General features: G+C 47.4%; 1 protein-coding gene across 2 annotated transcripts; it reads right to left on the reverse strand.

The window, feature by feature from the left end:
* Window positions 1–106: 106 nt before the first annotated feature.
* PRKAR1A (protein kinase cAMP-dependent type I regulatory subunit alpha) lies at window positions 107–17,699 on the reverse strand. Of its 2 annotated transcripts, none has more exons than XM_057716583.1 (11): window positions 17,544–17,699; window positions 14,115–14,294; window positions 9,277–9,447; window positions 8,403–8,494; window positions 8,136–8,197; window positions 7,251–7,297; window positions 6,433–6,591; window positions 5,097–5,157; window positions 3,912–4,033; window positions 2,888–2,969; window positions 107–2,555 (listed from the first exon to the last, which is right to left on the reverse strand). In XM_057716583.1, exons 2-11 carry the CDS (start codon window positions 14,286–14,288, stop codon window positions 2,383–2,385), a joined length of 1,143 nt encoding a protein of 380 aa, XP_057572566.1. In that variant the 5' UTR covers window positions 14,289–14,294; window positions 17,544–17,699; the 3' UTR covers window positions 107–2,382. The 2 variants fall into 2 exon arrangements, with proteins under 2 accessions (XP_057572566.1, XP_057572565.1); XM_057716582.1 differs by lacking the exon at window positions 17,544–17,699 and adding an exon at window positions 16,274–16,428.
* Between the last annotated feature and the right edge of the window lie 106 nt (window positions 17,700–17,805).

Below are 17,805 nucleotides of genomic sequence, written 5' to 3' on the forward strand. Positions count from 1 at the left end.
CACTTTCGATTTTCATTCTTGCCCATCAGATGAGGAGTTTCTGGGGGAGGGCGGAGGGAAAAAAGAAGGAAAGGAGAAAGGGAAGAAAAACTGATTCGTTCAAGAATTGCATCATTTAATCTCTTTTATTACTTGACCTACCATTAAGACAATCTACAACAAAAAGAAGAGCGTATATAGCACACACAGTATAATCAGACTAGCGTCCAGGAAATAGTACAAAATGGTCCTTCGGCCATCCGCGCTCTCCAGGGCAGTGGGGCTCAGAAACCCACTTGCCGAGCCCAGAAACACCGCCGCCCAGAGCCCTGAGCAGCCAGGGACACAGATGAGGCCACTCGTGACTCCTCACACAGGCTGCACAGAGAGCTTTAGATGTGATCGCTCTGAAACGCAGACTTAAATTTTCTTAGATTAAAAACTACCATAAGGGGAGTAAACAGCAAAGCCAAACGACTCACGAGCAGCACTCACTGAGGAAGCACTGCTGTGTATCTACACATCCATGAGCATGGCTACAGACACACATGAGACGGCAAATTGCATGGCATTCTACATAATTTAGTTAAGTACAATTTTGGCATTTAAACAAAGATCAAATCAAACTTTAAGCTAATAAGAACATAATTTTTATTTTTAATCTTTTAAATATAAAAAGGCAGCTAAACACAACATACAGATCAGAAAATCCTCATTTAGTATAGATGATTTTGAAAAATAAAAAATGTGTAATAAGGTGGCTTTCTATCCCACACTAAAATGTAAATAAAATCTCTTTCCCAGATTTATACTCCAAACTTAGTAACAACCTAAAAACTGTTCAAAATCTACCATGACCAATTTAAATTACCTGGGAAAGGGCAGGAGGGGGGACTGATCAGAGCCAGCTGCACACAGAGGGAAGAAAACGCTCGCAGGCACTCCCAAGTATAACCCTACGTCTTACGTAAATCACAATGCGAATAAAAGTGCCTACATTACGGAACTGTGAAATTTTGTTTCAAAAATAACAATAACAAAGATAAACAGCTGCGTATCATTGGTGCACTTGGAATAATGTAACAGCACGTAAGCTGATAAGGCTGGAAAATACTGAAATACAGTTAAGACTCAAACACAAGATGACACAAGAGTCTGCCAGAGAAATGAAACGGTGGACAGGAAAGCAGGACTTTTTAGCAGGACGGCCTTTTAGACCAATTCCAAACACTGAACGTCCCACCTCACCCCCAACCCAACATAAATTCTAGTTGACGTAAAAACGAGGGGAAAGGTTAAAGCAAAGGAGAAACCGTCTTCCCGAACCTCCCGCCCCAATGCGTCTGTGGGGCAAAGTTCCCAACGCTGTACTCTGCCCACCTGCCGTCTCTCCTTTTAGCAATCCCACCTCCATTCTCCTTTCACCCCGACATGTAGTCTGTCTGTTCCCAGCAAACCCAATCTCCCGGAATCAGTGCAGAGAGCGCGTAAGAGATCATTATCCTGGGGGCAACTGAAGGGTGTACACTGACCGGAAGCTCTCAGTTAACAAGCAAGCGTGCACACCTCAAATTCTCATTCTCAATTCAGCACCTGATGCTGAATATTTGGCACTAGCGGGACAAATGAAGGTGTAATCAGAATCTGTAAGCTGAGACAGATGCAGTTAAATTGTAACCCAATATTTGCAGCTTATGATTTGGTGTGAAACTCAAAAGGCAGGTATAGGTAGCCACACCTCAACATATTTTAGCACTGGAGAGGAAACATTAACAGCAAGACAGAAAAAAAAACCAGGCAAATCAGCCTGACAAATAAAAATTCTTGTTAAAAAGAAAAAAAAGAGCTGAACAGACCACCTCCATCTGATAATTAGCAAAAATGGGCATTTTTCCACCCTTTAACTAATTTAAACACAGCCAGATGTCTTTCTACTACACTAAGATTTTTCTGTACCTGTTTCTGCTAATCCTCAGAGCTGACTGAGAAATCATTTATTCTATAAAGAAATACAGCACATATGGCCACAGTCTAGAATATGCTTATGATAACAGGAAGTGTGCCACGTTAAAGAAAATCCTGCACTGTTACGTCATGACTCTACAGTAATTCACGTGGCGCAGGGTCTGACCTCACCAGAAAGCACGGCACGCGCGGCCCAGGGCGAACACTAACAATGCACAGAGAAGCAGGGACAGCAAGTCTCCACGGAACTCCTTCTATTTATTGAACTGTGGACGCGCACGCAGGTAATGCTCCAAAATAAAAACAGTGCAATAAAAGCAACTTTTAATAGAAACCGACGCGAAGCGGCGGTGCCAGTGGCCACGTGGCGCTGCAAAGAGGGACGAGAGCAGTCTGCGTGGGGAAGCCTGGACGGGGAGAGGCGGAGGGAGGCAGGCTTCAGACAGACAGGGACACAAAACTGTTGTACTGCTGGATGTTCCGCTTGAGGATGTCCGAGCACGGGCCGAGAACGCGTTCAAACCTGGGTCGGTCCAGCTTGACGCACTTCAGCGGGCCACGGGCAACCACGGTGGCGGCTCGCGGGCGGTTCATCAGCAGCGCGATCTCGCCTGCGGGAGGGAAGGGCAGGCTGAGAGTGGGCTCATGTCCACGGAAACATTTTCTTAGAGGAGAAAGCAAAACCCGTGTTCTCTCTCTTAGTAACTTAGGACAGGCCACGCTACATCTGCACTTAAGGGAAAACCAACGGACAGAAGTGGGACAATCAATAACTTAATTATTAACTGAGTCAAGGTCAAAATCTCACACTACTGCTCTGAGGGCCAAAAAACTAAAATCAAAAAGTTCAGGAGAAGAAAAAACAAGATTATGAAAGACTGTGAGAGTTCACTGAGAAGTGACTTAAAGAAACTGTGTGTTCACTGTGAGGAAATCTACGCACCAAAATAATCAGAAGGCCCCAACCTTCCCACTTCAACAAATTCTTCATTTTCTGAACGACGCTGTAGCACAGCAGCTGAACCCTACAATAAAATCACCAAAAAGCAAAACACATTAATACTTTCAAATCCTGGGTGGCATTTTAAATATCCTATGCAATTTCAGCTACTATGAAAAAAGGAAGAAAAGAAAAGATTCAGCAGTTACTTCAAATCCTCTTTGCTCATGTGATAAAGACGGCTGACGAGAGTGGCCATGGGCTCACTCCTCACGGACCCCGGCAGCTTCTGACGGAGAGCCTTCCCTGCTAGGGGTGCTTTCCACGCAGCTGAGGTACTTACCGGGTTCAGACTCAGGTTGGCCAGCTGTAGAAGGAGGGCCAAATTCAAGCTCACTGCCTTTTTTTAGAAATAAGATTTTATATGAACAACACACCAATTCATTTAGATACTGTCCATGGCTGCTTTTCCCACCATGACGAGAGCTGAGTCTGTGACGGAAACACTACAGCTCATAAAAGCCTGAATCACTCACTGTCTGGCCCTGGTTTAAATAACACCGGTTCTCATCTACTGAGCCACACTCATGGCACCTCTGCTATGTGGGTCTCCGTGGCTGGCAAGAGTATCTGCTATACACTTCCATGGATTGGGAAGACATAAAACACAGTAACATTTAGAATGTAAATACCTGCCTTTGAGCCTTGTTTGCCAAATAGCCCAAATACACGATTTTAACAAGAATCGTGCAGTACAGCACAGTTTGTGTGCTAAACGGCTGAGTTCTGTTTGGCTTGTATGAAGAGGATGAATCTGAGCAGGTCAGAATTTGGCTATTACCTCATGCACAACCCTTCCACCATTCCGACTCAAACTTCTTTAAAATATGGTGGCCTGGCAGAAAACCGAACAATGGCATTTCAAAGGGAACGGTAGTTCTTAAATAAAACTGTTGGGTGATGTTAAGAACGGCAGCTGTAAATGAGAACCGGTGCCCCCACTTCCCCTGTGCTGCCCCGTCTTTACCTCTAAAATAATGAAGAACTCATCACCCGGCTCCCCCTGCACCACGATCTTCTGCCCGTCCTCAAACTGGACTGGTTCCAACGCATCAGCTACTGTGAGACGCTCCCACTTGTCCAGAGATTCTAAAAGGCAGGAATGAAAAGAATTTCTCTGCATTATTTGCTATCGCTAAAAATCTCGAAACAAAAAGTATACGGAAGTCAACCAAAATAGTCTACCAGTGGCTCCGATTCAACACGGCACCAATCTTCAACTACATCTCAGCAAGACCCTCCCCGTGACTTACGGGTGACCCTAGAGCCTTCCCTCAGGAGCCCAGAGGCCAGGTTTATCTACACCGATTGCATCCGATGGTAAAGGAATGAAAAGAATGTAACCAGGAAGCACTCCTAGACTGCCATCAGTGCAAATCAAACCTACCATTACAGGGCCCAGACAAAAGCAATCGTTTCAGAGATTCAGAGAAATGACTTACCTATTTAAATCCTCAGTAGAATTTATTTACAAAACCAACACAAATAACTAGAAAATAACTTTTGTTCCCAAACACCAAACTAACATCCAAGACACTCAACACATGTAACCATTTCAGAGAAAGGACAAATAAGGGCAAAAAAAGTCAATTCACTGTAAGGAAGCAATGATTCAAGACTGTGTTACTGTATAAAAATCACCCTTTCCCCTCCCAAAGAACAGCTTGTAATAATGTCTCCAAGTCCACACAGGTACCTCCAATTACCCTACTTAAAATTTCCCCAAACTTGTAACATTTTTTCAGAGAAAGCCAGCAAATGACACCTAATCTTTCTACAGAGGAAATGCATTCCTGGAAATACTTTCCTGAACCAATGAACTCACTGATAGAGCAACAGAGACAGAAGTCCCAGGGGATATAACTGTGCCTGTCCGTGTCAGGAGGAGGACACTTCCGGCCTTTCTGTCTCTCCAGGAGGAATTAGTACTTACTTCTGACTCAGAGGTTTGTCATATACCAGCAAGTTAAACACACTTTAACATCACTTCTAACTTAGCCAAACTTCAACTCTGCGTTCCATGTGGTTTTCATTAATATTTAAAAAAAAAAGAGTTGATAACTGTAGTAATCTTTATGAAACACAATCAGTTTCCTTAAGTGTTACTAACACTTCAATTTAACAATTCTCTAGGCAATCTTCCAAAACTTACCTAAAATAGACACTTTACTAAGAAACTCCTCATACATCTTCCGCTTTCTTAGTGTGCTTCCCTATAAATGAGAAAAGTAAGAAAGTCACCTCTCTGGCACGTGTCATTCACATGATGCTGCGGAGTAAGAAACACTGTTTCCAGTAAATCAACAGCAGAGACACGCAAGCTGGCTGCCGCTGCTCAACACGTGGCCATTTACCTCCTGCTGAAGATGGTAACCAGCCCGCTGTGCAGTTCAAGGAAAAGCACTTAGCAGCCTGCTCCTAAAAGGAACACCAGGTACGTGGCCAAAGAATTCACCACTTAGTGAAATGTCAAAAAAGCAAACAATCAGTTCTCCAAAAATGTATGTTCCCCAAGTAACACGTGACTACACCTGAATGTACTTCCAGCCCAGGGTCCTTTTCCACAACCCCAATCCTCCAAGGAAGGAAGGAAATAAAACTGCTACCATATAAACACCCCCCCCCAACCAAAAAAAGTGCCATAACCCCAACTCAACCAAAATGTCTTACATGCAAGGTTTGCTAAATACATCTGGGGAAAGAAACGGGGAACCACGGAGCTCCTCTATGATAAACACACCCATTTACACACTTATGAACACGTGTCTATAACATGTATTAACATTTATACTTGTATGTTCATATTTATTATTTACAATACGTACCTATTACATATATAAGTATATACCTAACAGATACATATCTCCATCCCCCAAATACAGAAAATTCTCTAAGTACATCCAACTGCATACTGTCAAATAGCCAGACACGTACCTCACAAATTTAAGACAGCCATTCAAGATGACTAGTACCATTCACTGGGACTTAAACACCCAAGCTACTCCATACATTTGTCAGAAAGTCTAATGACATCAGCAGAACGCCCCAATGGCTTTATCACTTCGTTTACCCCTCTACAGCGAGAGGGGACATGAAACCTGCAGCACTGCTAACCTCCTCTCAGTTCAGAGAAGCTCATCGCTTCTGAACGGCCTCCAGTAACGCCGTGCACTCGGAAGCACCTGTCAGGCCGTCTGTGTGCGTGTAGAGCTCAACTAAGGGAGGAGGCACGGACTGACAAGAGAAGAGAGGGACAAACATGAGCCGACCACTGCGTATACAGCACATGTTGCCCATGTTTTTTCTGGCCGAAGTTTTGTTCTAAAAGATCACTGTCTCAGACAGCATAATGAACAATGCTAAGCCGGGCTTAATACGAGCTTCAGTCATTAAAAGTAAGAAACATTCTCATTTTACTGCGGTGATACTACTTAAACATTAGCTACACACTGGTCTGCGGGTCACACTCCAAAAACCAGGTGTCTTACCATGAGGATTCTTCTATAGCTGTCTCGGTCGATACCCCACAGTTTCACGTTTGTCTTTGCCTTGACAGTGGCTGCTCTAGGTGTCCCATAAATCAAAGCGAGTTCCCCAAAGCTCCCTCCTTCCCCAACGCTGGTTGCCCATTCACTGTTGACATAGACCTAAAATACAAAAGCATTGGTTTTTCCCTACACACACAAATACGTAAGTATTAAAAACCCGCACACATTTTTAAGAGGTCAGAATCCTGAACTGTAAGTGTTATGCTTTCCGTTCACAGCAGAGCGAAAGAGCCGACCCCTGACAATGAGTTAAGTAAGTTCAGAGCGACCGTAATTCACCTGCTTTCATCATCTGGTGAGAAAAAGCTCCTCTGCAGGGATGAGCGGGGCCAAAAAGTGAAGTAAGCATCAACCACCACCGCGTGTATTTACGGGACACTGTGCCGGGCACCGTGCTCAGCAGGACACACTTGCAGGAGGTGCCGAGCTTTCTGATGACCTCATGGGAGGTACAAGACTCACAGAAACAGGAGAGCTGTACCAAGGCTCCCAGCTCACGACCGTCTGGGTGCTCCCTGACACCTGTCTTACGCCACAGCACACACACACCTGCCTTCACCACTAATCTAGCAAAAGTTTTGAACTGTATGTCTAGCTAGAGAAACTATCTTTAGGAAGTTTCTGTGTCAGTAAAATATTTGACAAAAGAAATCAAACATACATAAGGATGTAAGAGCCCTTCAGAAACTCTTAAAAGCAATAAATATCAAGTTGACTTCAAAGATTATCAACACATTTTTGCTATTATTAAATCTTACATCCATCTCTCCTTGATCAATGACGTAGAAGTTATCCCCTTCATCACCTAGAAATGAGGAGAGTAAAAAAGTTAGAAGCATATCATAAATTATAGAAGCACAAATCAAACCAAAATAATGTAAAAGAATGAACTTACAGACATGCTGTGAGAGAAAAGAGTATACTACAAACACAAGCTTTGAAGAAAAAAAGCCCAGCAATTTATTTTAAAAGTCATAAAACTGATCAAGTTTTTAGCCATCCCATGGTGAAGAATGCCTCTGAAAAATAACTGGAAAAAAAAAAGGCCACCTGCGTGTACAAAGATATTAACTGCTACATCATCTATAACAACAAATCAAGAAAGGACTCAAACAGTGAGTAACAAAATATCAGATTGCCACTAAACAAGAAAATATATGGATTACGAAGACCCATGAAAATATCGAGAGGAAATAAGAAAAAAGAGGCAACACCCAAAAGATGAGAGCCCTGCTATTCTAAGTGGGCAGACAGGTAAGACTCAGCAGAATAACCTTAGAAAGAGCGGGGCTGGATGATGAAGAAGAGAAGTGCTCTGCTTACTTCCTACTTGACCTGACTTTCTAAGTGGCAACTAACCCACGCAAGGCACGTGTGGGGTGCGTGTGGCTCTGAAATCCCACCCAGAGCAGAGATGCAGGCATCTCCCTTCACAGTAAACAAGACTGTACATAAACAAAACTGTATCAGATGTTAGGGAAATACTAGTCCTTTAGGCAAAGTGTGCCTTTTAGCCCAGAAGATTTTAATTACAAGACAAGAGATATGAGAATCCAACAGTGTAAGAGAAGGAGAAAGGCAGGCTCACAGAGGGAAACGCATGTGAACAGCAACCCTGCGCACCACCGAGCAGCAGCCCTCACCTTGCTGAATGACAGTCTCTCCAGCAATGAAGGAGACCGGGAACATGGCGTCAAAAATGTCACTGCAAGGGAGAGAAGGCCTCACGTTACATCTCATGCGCCTCTTCCACGGATCTCAAACATTCACCCTGGAATCAAAGCTCCCAGGCGTGCAGCCCCGTGTGTCAGCAGGTGAACGTTACTCAGAGCCTTAAAACTCACAACAGTGAGGAGACTAGTCCGGGACCCCAACTGTGCTGGAAAAATAACGTAACAAGCTGTACCTACCTTCTCTCGTTATCATCAAGATGTGAAAACAGTACGTTCTTTTCAATGGCTTTAGCTAACGCAGCCATTGTCTTATAATCTTTCGGTATAACCTAAGGAAGAACAGAAAGTCAAAAGACAATTCCATAAACCAAGACCACGTCATGTGTGCAACCTTAATTACAATTAAATGTCAAGCTACTCTATGGTATTTAAACAAGGTTGCTTTGAGTTAAATATTTTCAACACAACACTCTCACACTGCCTTTGATCCACAAAGTACTCAACAAATACTGACTAATTAATCCCCTCTGCCTACAAGGCTGGTATTTGGTTCCTAGTCAACTAAAGGAACAAACCAGAATCACCTTGCCCAAGGTCATTATGAGGCAAAACTAGGCATTTTATGACAACTGGCCATTTTCTAAACTGTGATCACATACTGCTAGTCTCACAACCTGCTACCAGCACAATTCTCTTCCCCCTTCAGGCTACCAGCATAACTGGAAATGGCAGGCTGGCTCTAAGAAAGAGCCAACTGAGACAAACAGTGCTTGTAGGGCAAAAGGTTAAAAGCCACGACATAAATTATAGGATGTCAAGAAACTGACCCGATGATTCTAGAGAAAAAGGAGTACTGCCTACTCTTCTACTGAAAACCAACAACATGGAAAAGAAAACCCCCAAACTCAACTAGGCCCTGTTTTCTAATTACTGTTAGTTACCTCCTCTGATGGCATGTTATTACAGAAAACCGTTCCCCGAGGACCCAGGACTGTACAGGACAGAGTATGTGTTTCACGACTGGAAACAGTGCATGCATTCATCAAAGGAGACAGGATGACTACCACGTGGGTCCCGAAACCGCCCCTCAGTGCTCAGCTACGGACACTACCTTCCTAACATAGGAGGCGGCGTCCTCCTCCGTGTAGACCTCGGCACTGATGGCACCTCGCCGCCTCCGTCCCTTTACCACCGGGTTGGGTGGAGGAGGAGAGATTTCATCCTCCCTCGAGTCTGCACGAGAGCTTGCTTTCTGCAGATTCTGGATCTGTTTTGCTTCCTCCTGAAAAAGATCACAAGTTTATAAAATGAGCCCCCTCAGCATGGTATTCTTCAGCTGGTATTCTCATACTCCAACGACAGTCTTTCTCAGTCACTTCAAATCTCTCCTAGTACCAAGGTGAAAGTTAAGGGGCAAAAGTCAATTACAAATGGTGGGGGGGGGGGGGCATGGAGAGTCAAGTCTGAAAAGAAATACTCTGAAAAGACTTTACTGTTTCTCAGATGGTAATAGATGCTATACTTTACAACAAAAGCCACTGGTACAAGGGCACATAACATGCAAATGAAAAATTATACACGCATTATAATAATATATCGACAATGATTTGTAATGCACTCAACAGTAAGAAGCTGCAGAACAAGATCCTGGGAAATCAGCGTGAGATCCCCGCCCTGCCCGAGAACGTCACGTAGGAACAGCCACTCAGGCAGAGCACAGTGCCATCAGGATGTCTAGATTACTGGGTTACTCCATTAATCCCATGGTATTCTCTGCACCTGCCAGGCCAAGCCTGCAGCAGGCAAGGGGAATATGAAAACCAACAGGAGAGAGTCCTGAGCCTGCAGAGTGTCAGGTATAAACAAATAATGTAGTGTGATGATAACCTAGAACTTAACTAAGATCAAATGTAACAAGACTTCTCCTAAGAGAGCTGGAAGCATTCTTTATGGTCAGGGTTGACAGCTGTTAAAACAAAAAATGTTTACCTGCTTCTAGAAACTTCTCATTAAACCAATCCATATAAGACTGAGATCAACTGCTTAACATTCTTATTTTTCAGATCTAGGGCCTTAAAAAGAAATTCCTCTCAGGTCTTCAGTAAAGAATGAGTTATGCCTGACGTAAAATCAGAATGAAAGACGTCAAAAGCATGTGAGCTATCACATTCTCATTCATCTGACTCATTTCCCATTATTTTTCTAAACCATGTTTCAAATTCTAAGTGAACTCAGCATTTACTAATTATTTCTGAAAATTTTTGATTAGAAAGAAACTAAGGAGCGCCCTACTTTTTCCCCTGTGTGGTACTCAGCTCTGCATGTGGCATCAAGACAAATAAAAGAACACATAAAGGCAGCAAGAAAAGTCCAGAACGATAACAAGCAAAGTATCAGTAGTGTTTACTTCTATTACAGACTCATGCTTGCTTTTTATTTTTTGGAGGGAGGAACTGGGTTTTTCTCATTTCTCTAGATTTTCTAATCTTTAATTAAAAACAGTAAGAAAAGCCTATAACAAAAATAACTTTAATATACTTGCATATTTAGTCACAAATGCACTTACTTGTTGACCAAATAATCCAGTAAGTCTACTCCCAAGAATTTATTCTAAAATATGCATGTATGTGAAATGACAGCTATCCAAAGTTATTATATCACTGTTTTTAATAGTAAAACACTGGAAACAACCAAAATGGTCAAGCTGGTGATTAAACAAATTGTAGTACACCCATACAATGGAATACCACACACGCGCTGGACAGAACATGTCGGGTATGATTTGTAACTGCCCATACGTTATCTCGGGAACACAGGCTGCACTCCAGGGAGACAAGGAAATGGGAAAAAGACTTTTCATTGTCCTATCCTTTTCTACCTGCACAATTTTGAACCATGTGCAAATATGTAACTGTTTTTAGAGAAGTACACCTTTAAAGAAAACCCACTTCATTTTCATTCTGGTAATTCCAATAACAGGTAAGATTTTCCCATTTCATATTAACAGAGCACTTTAAAACTCAAGTCTCCCCAAAGTCTAAACTTCAAGAGTATAAATGAAAAAACACATTCTACCCCCAAAATTTGTCACTGACATGTCACAAAATTTTCATGAAAAATTTCACAAGTAATATATCTCATCTGGAACTGTCTTCTAACTGAATTTTTACAATTTTGAAATACCAAAAGCATTTTGATCTTAACACTGCTTCGTGGGTTTCGTCTTCAACAGCAAGCAGAACCTAACCCTGATGACTCACAGCCATTACTCAGATCATCGATTTCTAGGATGTATCACGACACATCCTTACAACCTTTTTCTTGCTGTCGTCATTCTTCGGTCAGTCCCCTCCCTCCTCAGTTCTCTCACATACTGCAACAAAAACAAAAGAACTCCTCCCAGTCCACTTACACGTCCTAGAGTATGAAGTTCAGACGCTGTGCCCACCACTCACTTGGTATGTTTTCACAATCACCATCTGTCCCCTCCCTGCCCTTGCCATTCCATCCTTCCCTGCAGGTGAAGCAAACATCCCATCCCATGGACTCGGGGCCTGGGATGTGGCTTGTTCTGCTGTACCAGGTCCTCTCGTGAGACTGGCCCCTGGAGCGTCCAATCCCCCTCTGCCTTGAGAACAGCATGCTTTATATACTGCTGCTCCTTCCCCTCAAGCCCAGAACAAGACACATGGCACCACGAAGACAAGGTGGGCTGAGCCCAGGAGTGCTGCACACGACCAAGAAATGAGGACTTTTGCAGTAGACGACTGAAATCTGGGGGTCATATCGCTGCAACAAAAGCTCCTACCCTGTACGACCACAGCCAAGTTACCTGACTTCTCTTAGTGTTACCTGCTACCTCTGTAAAATGGTGGTTGTGGAGTGACCAGCATGTACGCATGTAAAGGGTTCACACGGTACCTGGCAAAGAGAAGTCACTCCACGGTGGGAGCTATTAAAATTCCTCGGATCTATATCGGATAGGCAAGGTTCTAATAAACATATGTAGAAAAGAAGATTCAAATTACAAATAACAGTCTGAAGTAAAATGCAGAAGCCTTCAATGGACCAACTGGAAGACTGCTACATTTCTCACTGAGCAGCTGAGGGTACCAAGAGCACAGTCCCTGGTTAACACGGGGGGGGGGGGGTGACAAGAGTGTGGCTGTATTTCCAGACACGTAACACCTAATGCACAGAACAGTGCCCTGTGGAAAAGCCGAAAGCCTAGTTACTTCAAAGTCCAGGTATTTACGTTGAACCCTGCTAAAGGAATGCATGCCAGTGAACAAAGATCCTTCAATCACAGGAAACAAGTGTTAGGCTGTGACTTTTATTAAGAGGTAAAGAAGGCGACACACATTAAATCTAAAAACCCCATGTGCACAGAAACGACCCTAATGACCATCTCCTGTTCTCCCCTTGGTTAACCAGGGCTGCGGAAGCGCAGGCTCTGAAACCAGCACCACGCACTCCACACTCCCTATAAAAAGACACACACTTCATGCCTCACCACCCTCATCGGATGGCTTCTATTGATGTCCGAAGAGAAGAGGGATCACCTTACAGTGACCGACTTCAGAACCAGATCTCCAGGAACGCACTCCACTTCCAAACAGGGAAGGCCCCCAGCAGCCTGGCGCTGCAGTGCTTCGCTACCAGGGACGGCTTCCGTAAGAGGAAACCAGACTTGCTACCACAATTCCAAGACAGCGAGGCTACACTCACTGGGACTGCTTAGTTTTTTGCTGTTGTTTTTAATTAATCTAATCCTGGGACTAGACACCGATTTCAACAGCTTTTCAAGAAAACAGTAGAAAATGCCTGATCACTGAGCCACCCAAACATTCTTTAATTAGTAAAACAGATCCTTTTACTAATAAATGATGATGATTAAGAAACTATCCAAACAATTTATACAAACATTTCTGCAATACAATTAGATTAATTAACAATCATATCCCTAAGAAAGTGCCTCCCAACGGGTTCACAACCATTATGAACCACACTGAAGCTTCAATACGCTTCAGAAAACCTGTAAATTTATCTCGCTGAATCTCAGAAGCAAATCAAAGCATTCAAAACATTTAACAATCCAGACGCTCTCATTCATCCTTTTCTGAGGGACATGAATGGAAGCACTGACAGCGATAAAAACGACCATCTTGCTTAGAAAGGCACATGCCACGCGCCTAGGTGCCTCGGACACACGCAACGAGGATGACTGAAGGCGACAGCGAAGAACTGGACTAATTTTTTTCAAGAGGAAACAAGTCCTGACCAAAACTGTAAATAGAGTAAAATCCGGATAACCATCAATCTTGATCTCTCTGCTCTAGCATCGATTCACCTGAGACACAGCCCACAGTAACACACTTCACTAACCCAGAGGCTCTGAAACGTCGGCCACAAGCCAGACTCCAATGTTTCATTAGTGATTTCAAAAGGTGGGATAAAACATGTTTCCTTGCTTTGCTGAAGAAAAAAGCATTAAATGCTTTCAAGTATTGTAGAATTTCTCACTTCATGCTATTTTTTTTAAAAATTGATACTGGAGTGCAGCTGGTTTACAGGGCTGTGGTAGTCTCTGCTGCGCGGCACTGTACTACTTCTGACCAAGGGTACCTACTCAGTTCTCTCAGTCCGTTGTCTGTACTAACTAAAACAGTTTACAAAGAACTATGTTTGGAAAACCTGTTAGCCAAGTAAACGTAGCATAAAGATTGGTTCTGATAAATTCTACTGATTAGAGTTAGAAATTACTAAAAACGCATTCCCTGCCTCTCTCTTCTGAAGCTCTGCTGCAGACAGTGAGGGGTAATGATTACAGATTACTGTCTGGTCGGAAGGCCTTGTCTTCCAAGAGACACAGATCAGCAACATCCTACAGCACGACGTTTAACCATCGCAGGGTCATCTCATGCTCTCCCCCCCCCCACTTATTTTTACCTTCTCCAGCCTCTCAAAGTATTCCCTGAGGAATGCCATGGGCCTCTCCGGGCGCGCGGTGCACAGCTGCACGATGGAGTCCTTGAGCAGCGCCTGGATGTTGTGCTTCTGGACGTAGAGCTCGCATTCCCGGAGGCTGCGCTCCTCCTCACTGGCCATGCTGCCAGACGCCATGGTTCACTACGGGAGACACGCAGATGCTTGTGAGACTACTGACAACGCGCACACATCCACGTGGCCTGTGACTTGACAAATTCACTAGGCAACAGATTCACAAAGACTTTTTTCTAAGTAGATTTTTCTTTTTAAACAGAGATGAAGGCTATAGAGTAAAACATGTACAGAAACAGCATTCTCTCAAAGCCGTGTCTCACTGAGGTAGTGCTGCACGGGACCTAGGCTCTGCAGGCAGCAACGGTGAGAGGCAATAACCTCAGTGCCCGGGAGGAAGTATGAGCCACTATCCCCGCAGAGGCGGGGTGCTGAGGAGTCAGGCCCTTAAGGGAAATTCACTCAGTTCTCCTCCTGCAAAAGAAATCATGATGACGTGGGACGTGTGTAAGTGGTAAACAGGACAGAGAGTAACAAGGGCACACAAGTCAGCACTAAGTGAAAGCAACAAAGCACACGGAAGAACATCTGACATTCCCTATACATAACCCGGATCCCAGAGGAGTGTCCTAATCTCACCCAGCAAACCACTGGAGCAAAGGCTCTGATTAGCCAACTACTAGCATCATCAAAATTTTTTAAAACACAAAAGAAACCCCAGATGAGTTATAAAAGCAACTTTTAATCCCAGACCCTCTTTTTACTAGATTTCTGCTCTAGTGTGTAAGCTAACACACTTACACACTAGTAAGAGGGAAAATCCTTAACAGAAAAAATAAATAAAATAAAAAGAACACCTTACCAAGTAAACTATAAAAGATATGGATAGGAAAATGTCAAAACGTTTTCTTCCTCTGGACCAGAAATGTTAAAACATTAAGTTTTAAACTCACGTGAAAACTCGATAAACTGCATTTAGTGAGTTTTAGAAGGTTCAAACTACCTCGATAAGATAAACGAATATAATAATGGGCAGCTCACCCTACCCTGGAATTAAAAGCTGACTAACTTAACAAAAGAGTCAAACTGTCTTCCCTCCAACTCCTAGCTATCAAGGAATTAAGATCAGGAGATAAACGTGAGGTCCCCTCCACTGTGCATCTGAATTCAATACCAATCAGTCTTTTCCAACTACGCTGCACACAACACCAGAGATGAAACTGCACATTTCCAAGGAGAAAGAGACAGCAGAGAGAAGAGCCGCAGCGCTGGGCCGTCACTCTTTTTGTTTTGACAACGTTCGTGCTAAAGGTCAATAACGAGTGATGCACAGAGCAGGAGAACGTCTGCAGCTCACTGACAAGCACAGACACGAGAGGCCCCAGGAAAAGGCTCCGGCTGCTGCTTCAGAAACAAACGCTCTAACACCGAAAAAAGAGAAAGCCAGCAGGAAGAGTTCACGTGCTCCGGGTCAGCCCTAGGCCGGCCTCTTGTCCCGGCCAGACAGCCACAGGGACCGCGAAGGCGCTGCGGCAGGAGGCCGGGCGTCCGAGCAGACACCGCGCCGGAGCCCCTTGCGGACCCCACCACGCGCGCGGCTCCCGGCCTCCCCTGGTGCGCGCAGCCCGCCCGCCCGCGCGAGCCCCGCGCCCGCTCCTCCCCGCGCTCCTCGCCCCCGCCCCCGGGGAAGCGCGCGCGCTGACGCAGCGCCGTCTCGGGGCCGCGCCGCGCCAGGCAGGGGGTCCCGCGCCGCGCCAGGCTGGCGGGCTCGGGCCGCGCGCGCCCTCAGAGCAGCCTCCCGGCGGGGGCCAGGGATTCCGGGGGACGACGGCGCCGCGCCCCACGCCCCGCTTAGGCCGCAGGCACGGCCGCGAGGCCCGGCCGCCTTCCTCTGCCCGGGGAGGCCGCGGGGGCGGGCCCCAGGCGGCGGAGGGGCCGGGCGACGACCCCCGCGGCGCGGCGGGAGCGCGGAGGCGTGGGGCGGGGGCGCGGCCGTCCCCCCGCGGGGCGCTCCCCGCGACGCCATCTTGGATCGGCCGGCCGCCCCCTCACGGACGGCGGGCGGCGGGGCTGGGCGCGCGGGGCGGGCCCCCGCCGAGCCGTCTCACCTGCGGGCGGACGGGCGGCGGCGGGCTCGGGCGGCGGTCGAGGCGGCGGCCGGCGGAGCTCCCTCAGCGCTGCCCTCCCGGTCCGGCTCCGCTCGGCGATAGCGGCTCCGCGGCGGCTCCACCGGAAACGGCCGCGCCGCAGCCAATCAGCGCCCGGCTGCTGACGTCCGCGCGCCTCGCTCTGGCCAGAGCCGTCGCCCTGGCAACCTTAAAGGGGCCGCGGCCCCGGGGCCGCCGCCGCCGCTCCTTGAAGAAGCCTCGCCCCTCCTCCGCCTCGGATGGTACCCCCCGCCCCGCGCCTCCCGCTCGCCTCCCCGTCCGCCCCCGCCCCTCGCCCGCAGCCCTCCTTGCGCTCGCCTCGGGCTTCCTCCCCCGCTCCGTCCGGCGGGGGCTTTCCCGCTCTGTCCGCCCGCCGCCCTCACCTGTTCCGGCCCGGAGGCCGCGGGCGCTGCCCGGCCCCGCTGCGGCTCCCCTCCCCCCGCCGCCCCGCCCCCCTCCTCCTCCCCCCTCCCCCCGCCCAGGCCGGCCCCCGGGGGGCGTCTCGGACGGCGGGTGGGCGACTGCGCCGCGCGGCCCCTGCCGGGGTGGGGGGTCGCGGGGCCGGGGAGGGGGCTGCTGCGGCGCCCGGGCCCCGGGGGGGCGGCGGCCCTGCGGCGGGGGCCGGGCCTGCGGGCTCCGGGCTCCCCCAGGTGCCCGCTCGGCAGAGCGCGCGCTCCCCCCGGGCGCGGTGCTGGGAGGGCCCTCGGGGGGCCCGAGGCGCCCCCGGCCTCGGCCATCCCCGCGCGGGGACGAGGGGGCGAGGGCGGGACGCGGAGGGGACGAGCCCCCGCGACCCGGGAACCCTCGGCCGCCGGCGGGGGGGGCCGGGGGGGCGGCTTCTGCACGGCTCCGGCCTTCTTTTCATTTTATTTTTTCCCCCATCGCAGTGTCCGCCCTGGGAGCACACGCGTCCTTGTGTCCGGCCGGGCCTGTCGTAGCTCTAGGGCTGTGTGTGTGACATACACGATGGACTTGACGCGGTGCAACAAATATATAGCTGTCTCACTAAGTTTTATATTGATTCTTGGTCGAAACCATGACGTTTTGGATATATTCGGTGAAATATCATCAAGATTAATTTCGCCCCTGTTTTTTACCCTTTTAATACAGCCACTAGGAAATTTTTAACTGCCTGTATGGCTCGTGTTTACAGCGTCTCGGCAGGACATCCCTCTCCCGACAGGCCAGCGGCTCCCCTGACCCCAGCAGTACAACAAAGCCCCCTGCTTACCAGAGTATTTCTTTTATTTCGTTGCGGGTATGCTCCGCTTTCGGAAAGTCAGAGGAAGCGCAGGCGACATCGGAAGGGCCAGCTCGGGTCTTATAAGAGGGCGACGCAGCAGGGAGGTTTCTTCTCGCAGCCACTCCCCCACCGGTCTTTCTCTGTGGATGGGTGGGAAGGGAGATGAAAGGCCGAGCCTCCGTCGTATAGGGTTTCACCCTCGTCAGTGCAGAGAAAGGCGAATACACTGAGCTCCGCGCTGGCACGCGGG

The sequence above is a fragment of the Hippopotamus amphibius genome, chromosome 17 (genome assembly GCF_030028045.1).
Source record: "Hippopotamus amphibius kiboko isolate mHipAmp2 chromosome 17, mHipAmp2.hap2, whole genome shotgun sequence".
Classification (NCBI taxonomy): domain Eukaryota; kingdom Metazoa; phylum Chordata; class Mammalia; order Artiodactyla; family Hippopotamidae; genus Hippopotamus; species Hippopotamus amphibius.

Bases quoted from the DNA above. Each gene is read 5' to 3' on its own strand.
- PRKAR1A (XM_057716583.1), bottom strand. From the start codon at position 14,288: ATGGCGTCTGGCAGCATGGCCAGTGAGGAGGAGCGCAGCCTCCGGGAA. The intron at 9,448-14,114 runs GTAAAAATAAGT...GATCTTTTTCAG, and splicing joins ACTTTGAGAGGCTGGAGAAG to GAGGAAGCAAAACAGATCCA. The intron at 8,495-9,276 runs GTAGTGTCCGTA...GTTCTTCCTTAG, and splicing joins CCGCCTCCTATGTTAGGAAG to GTTATACCGAAAGATTATAA.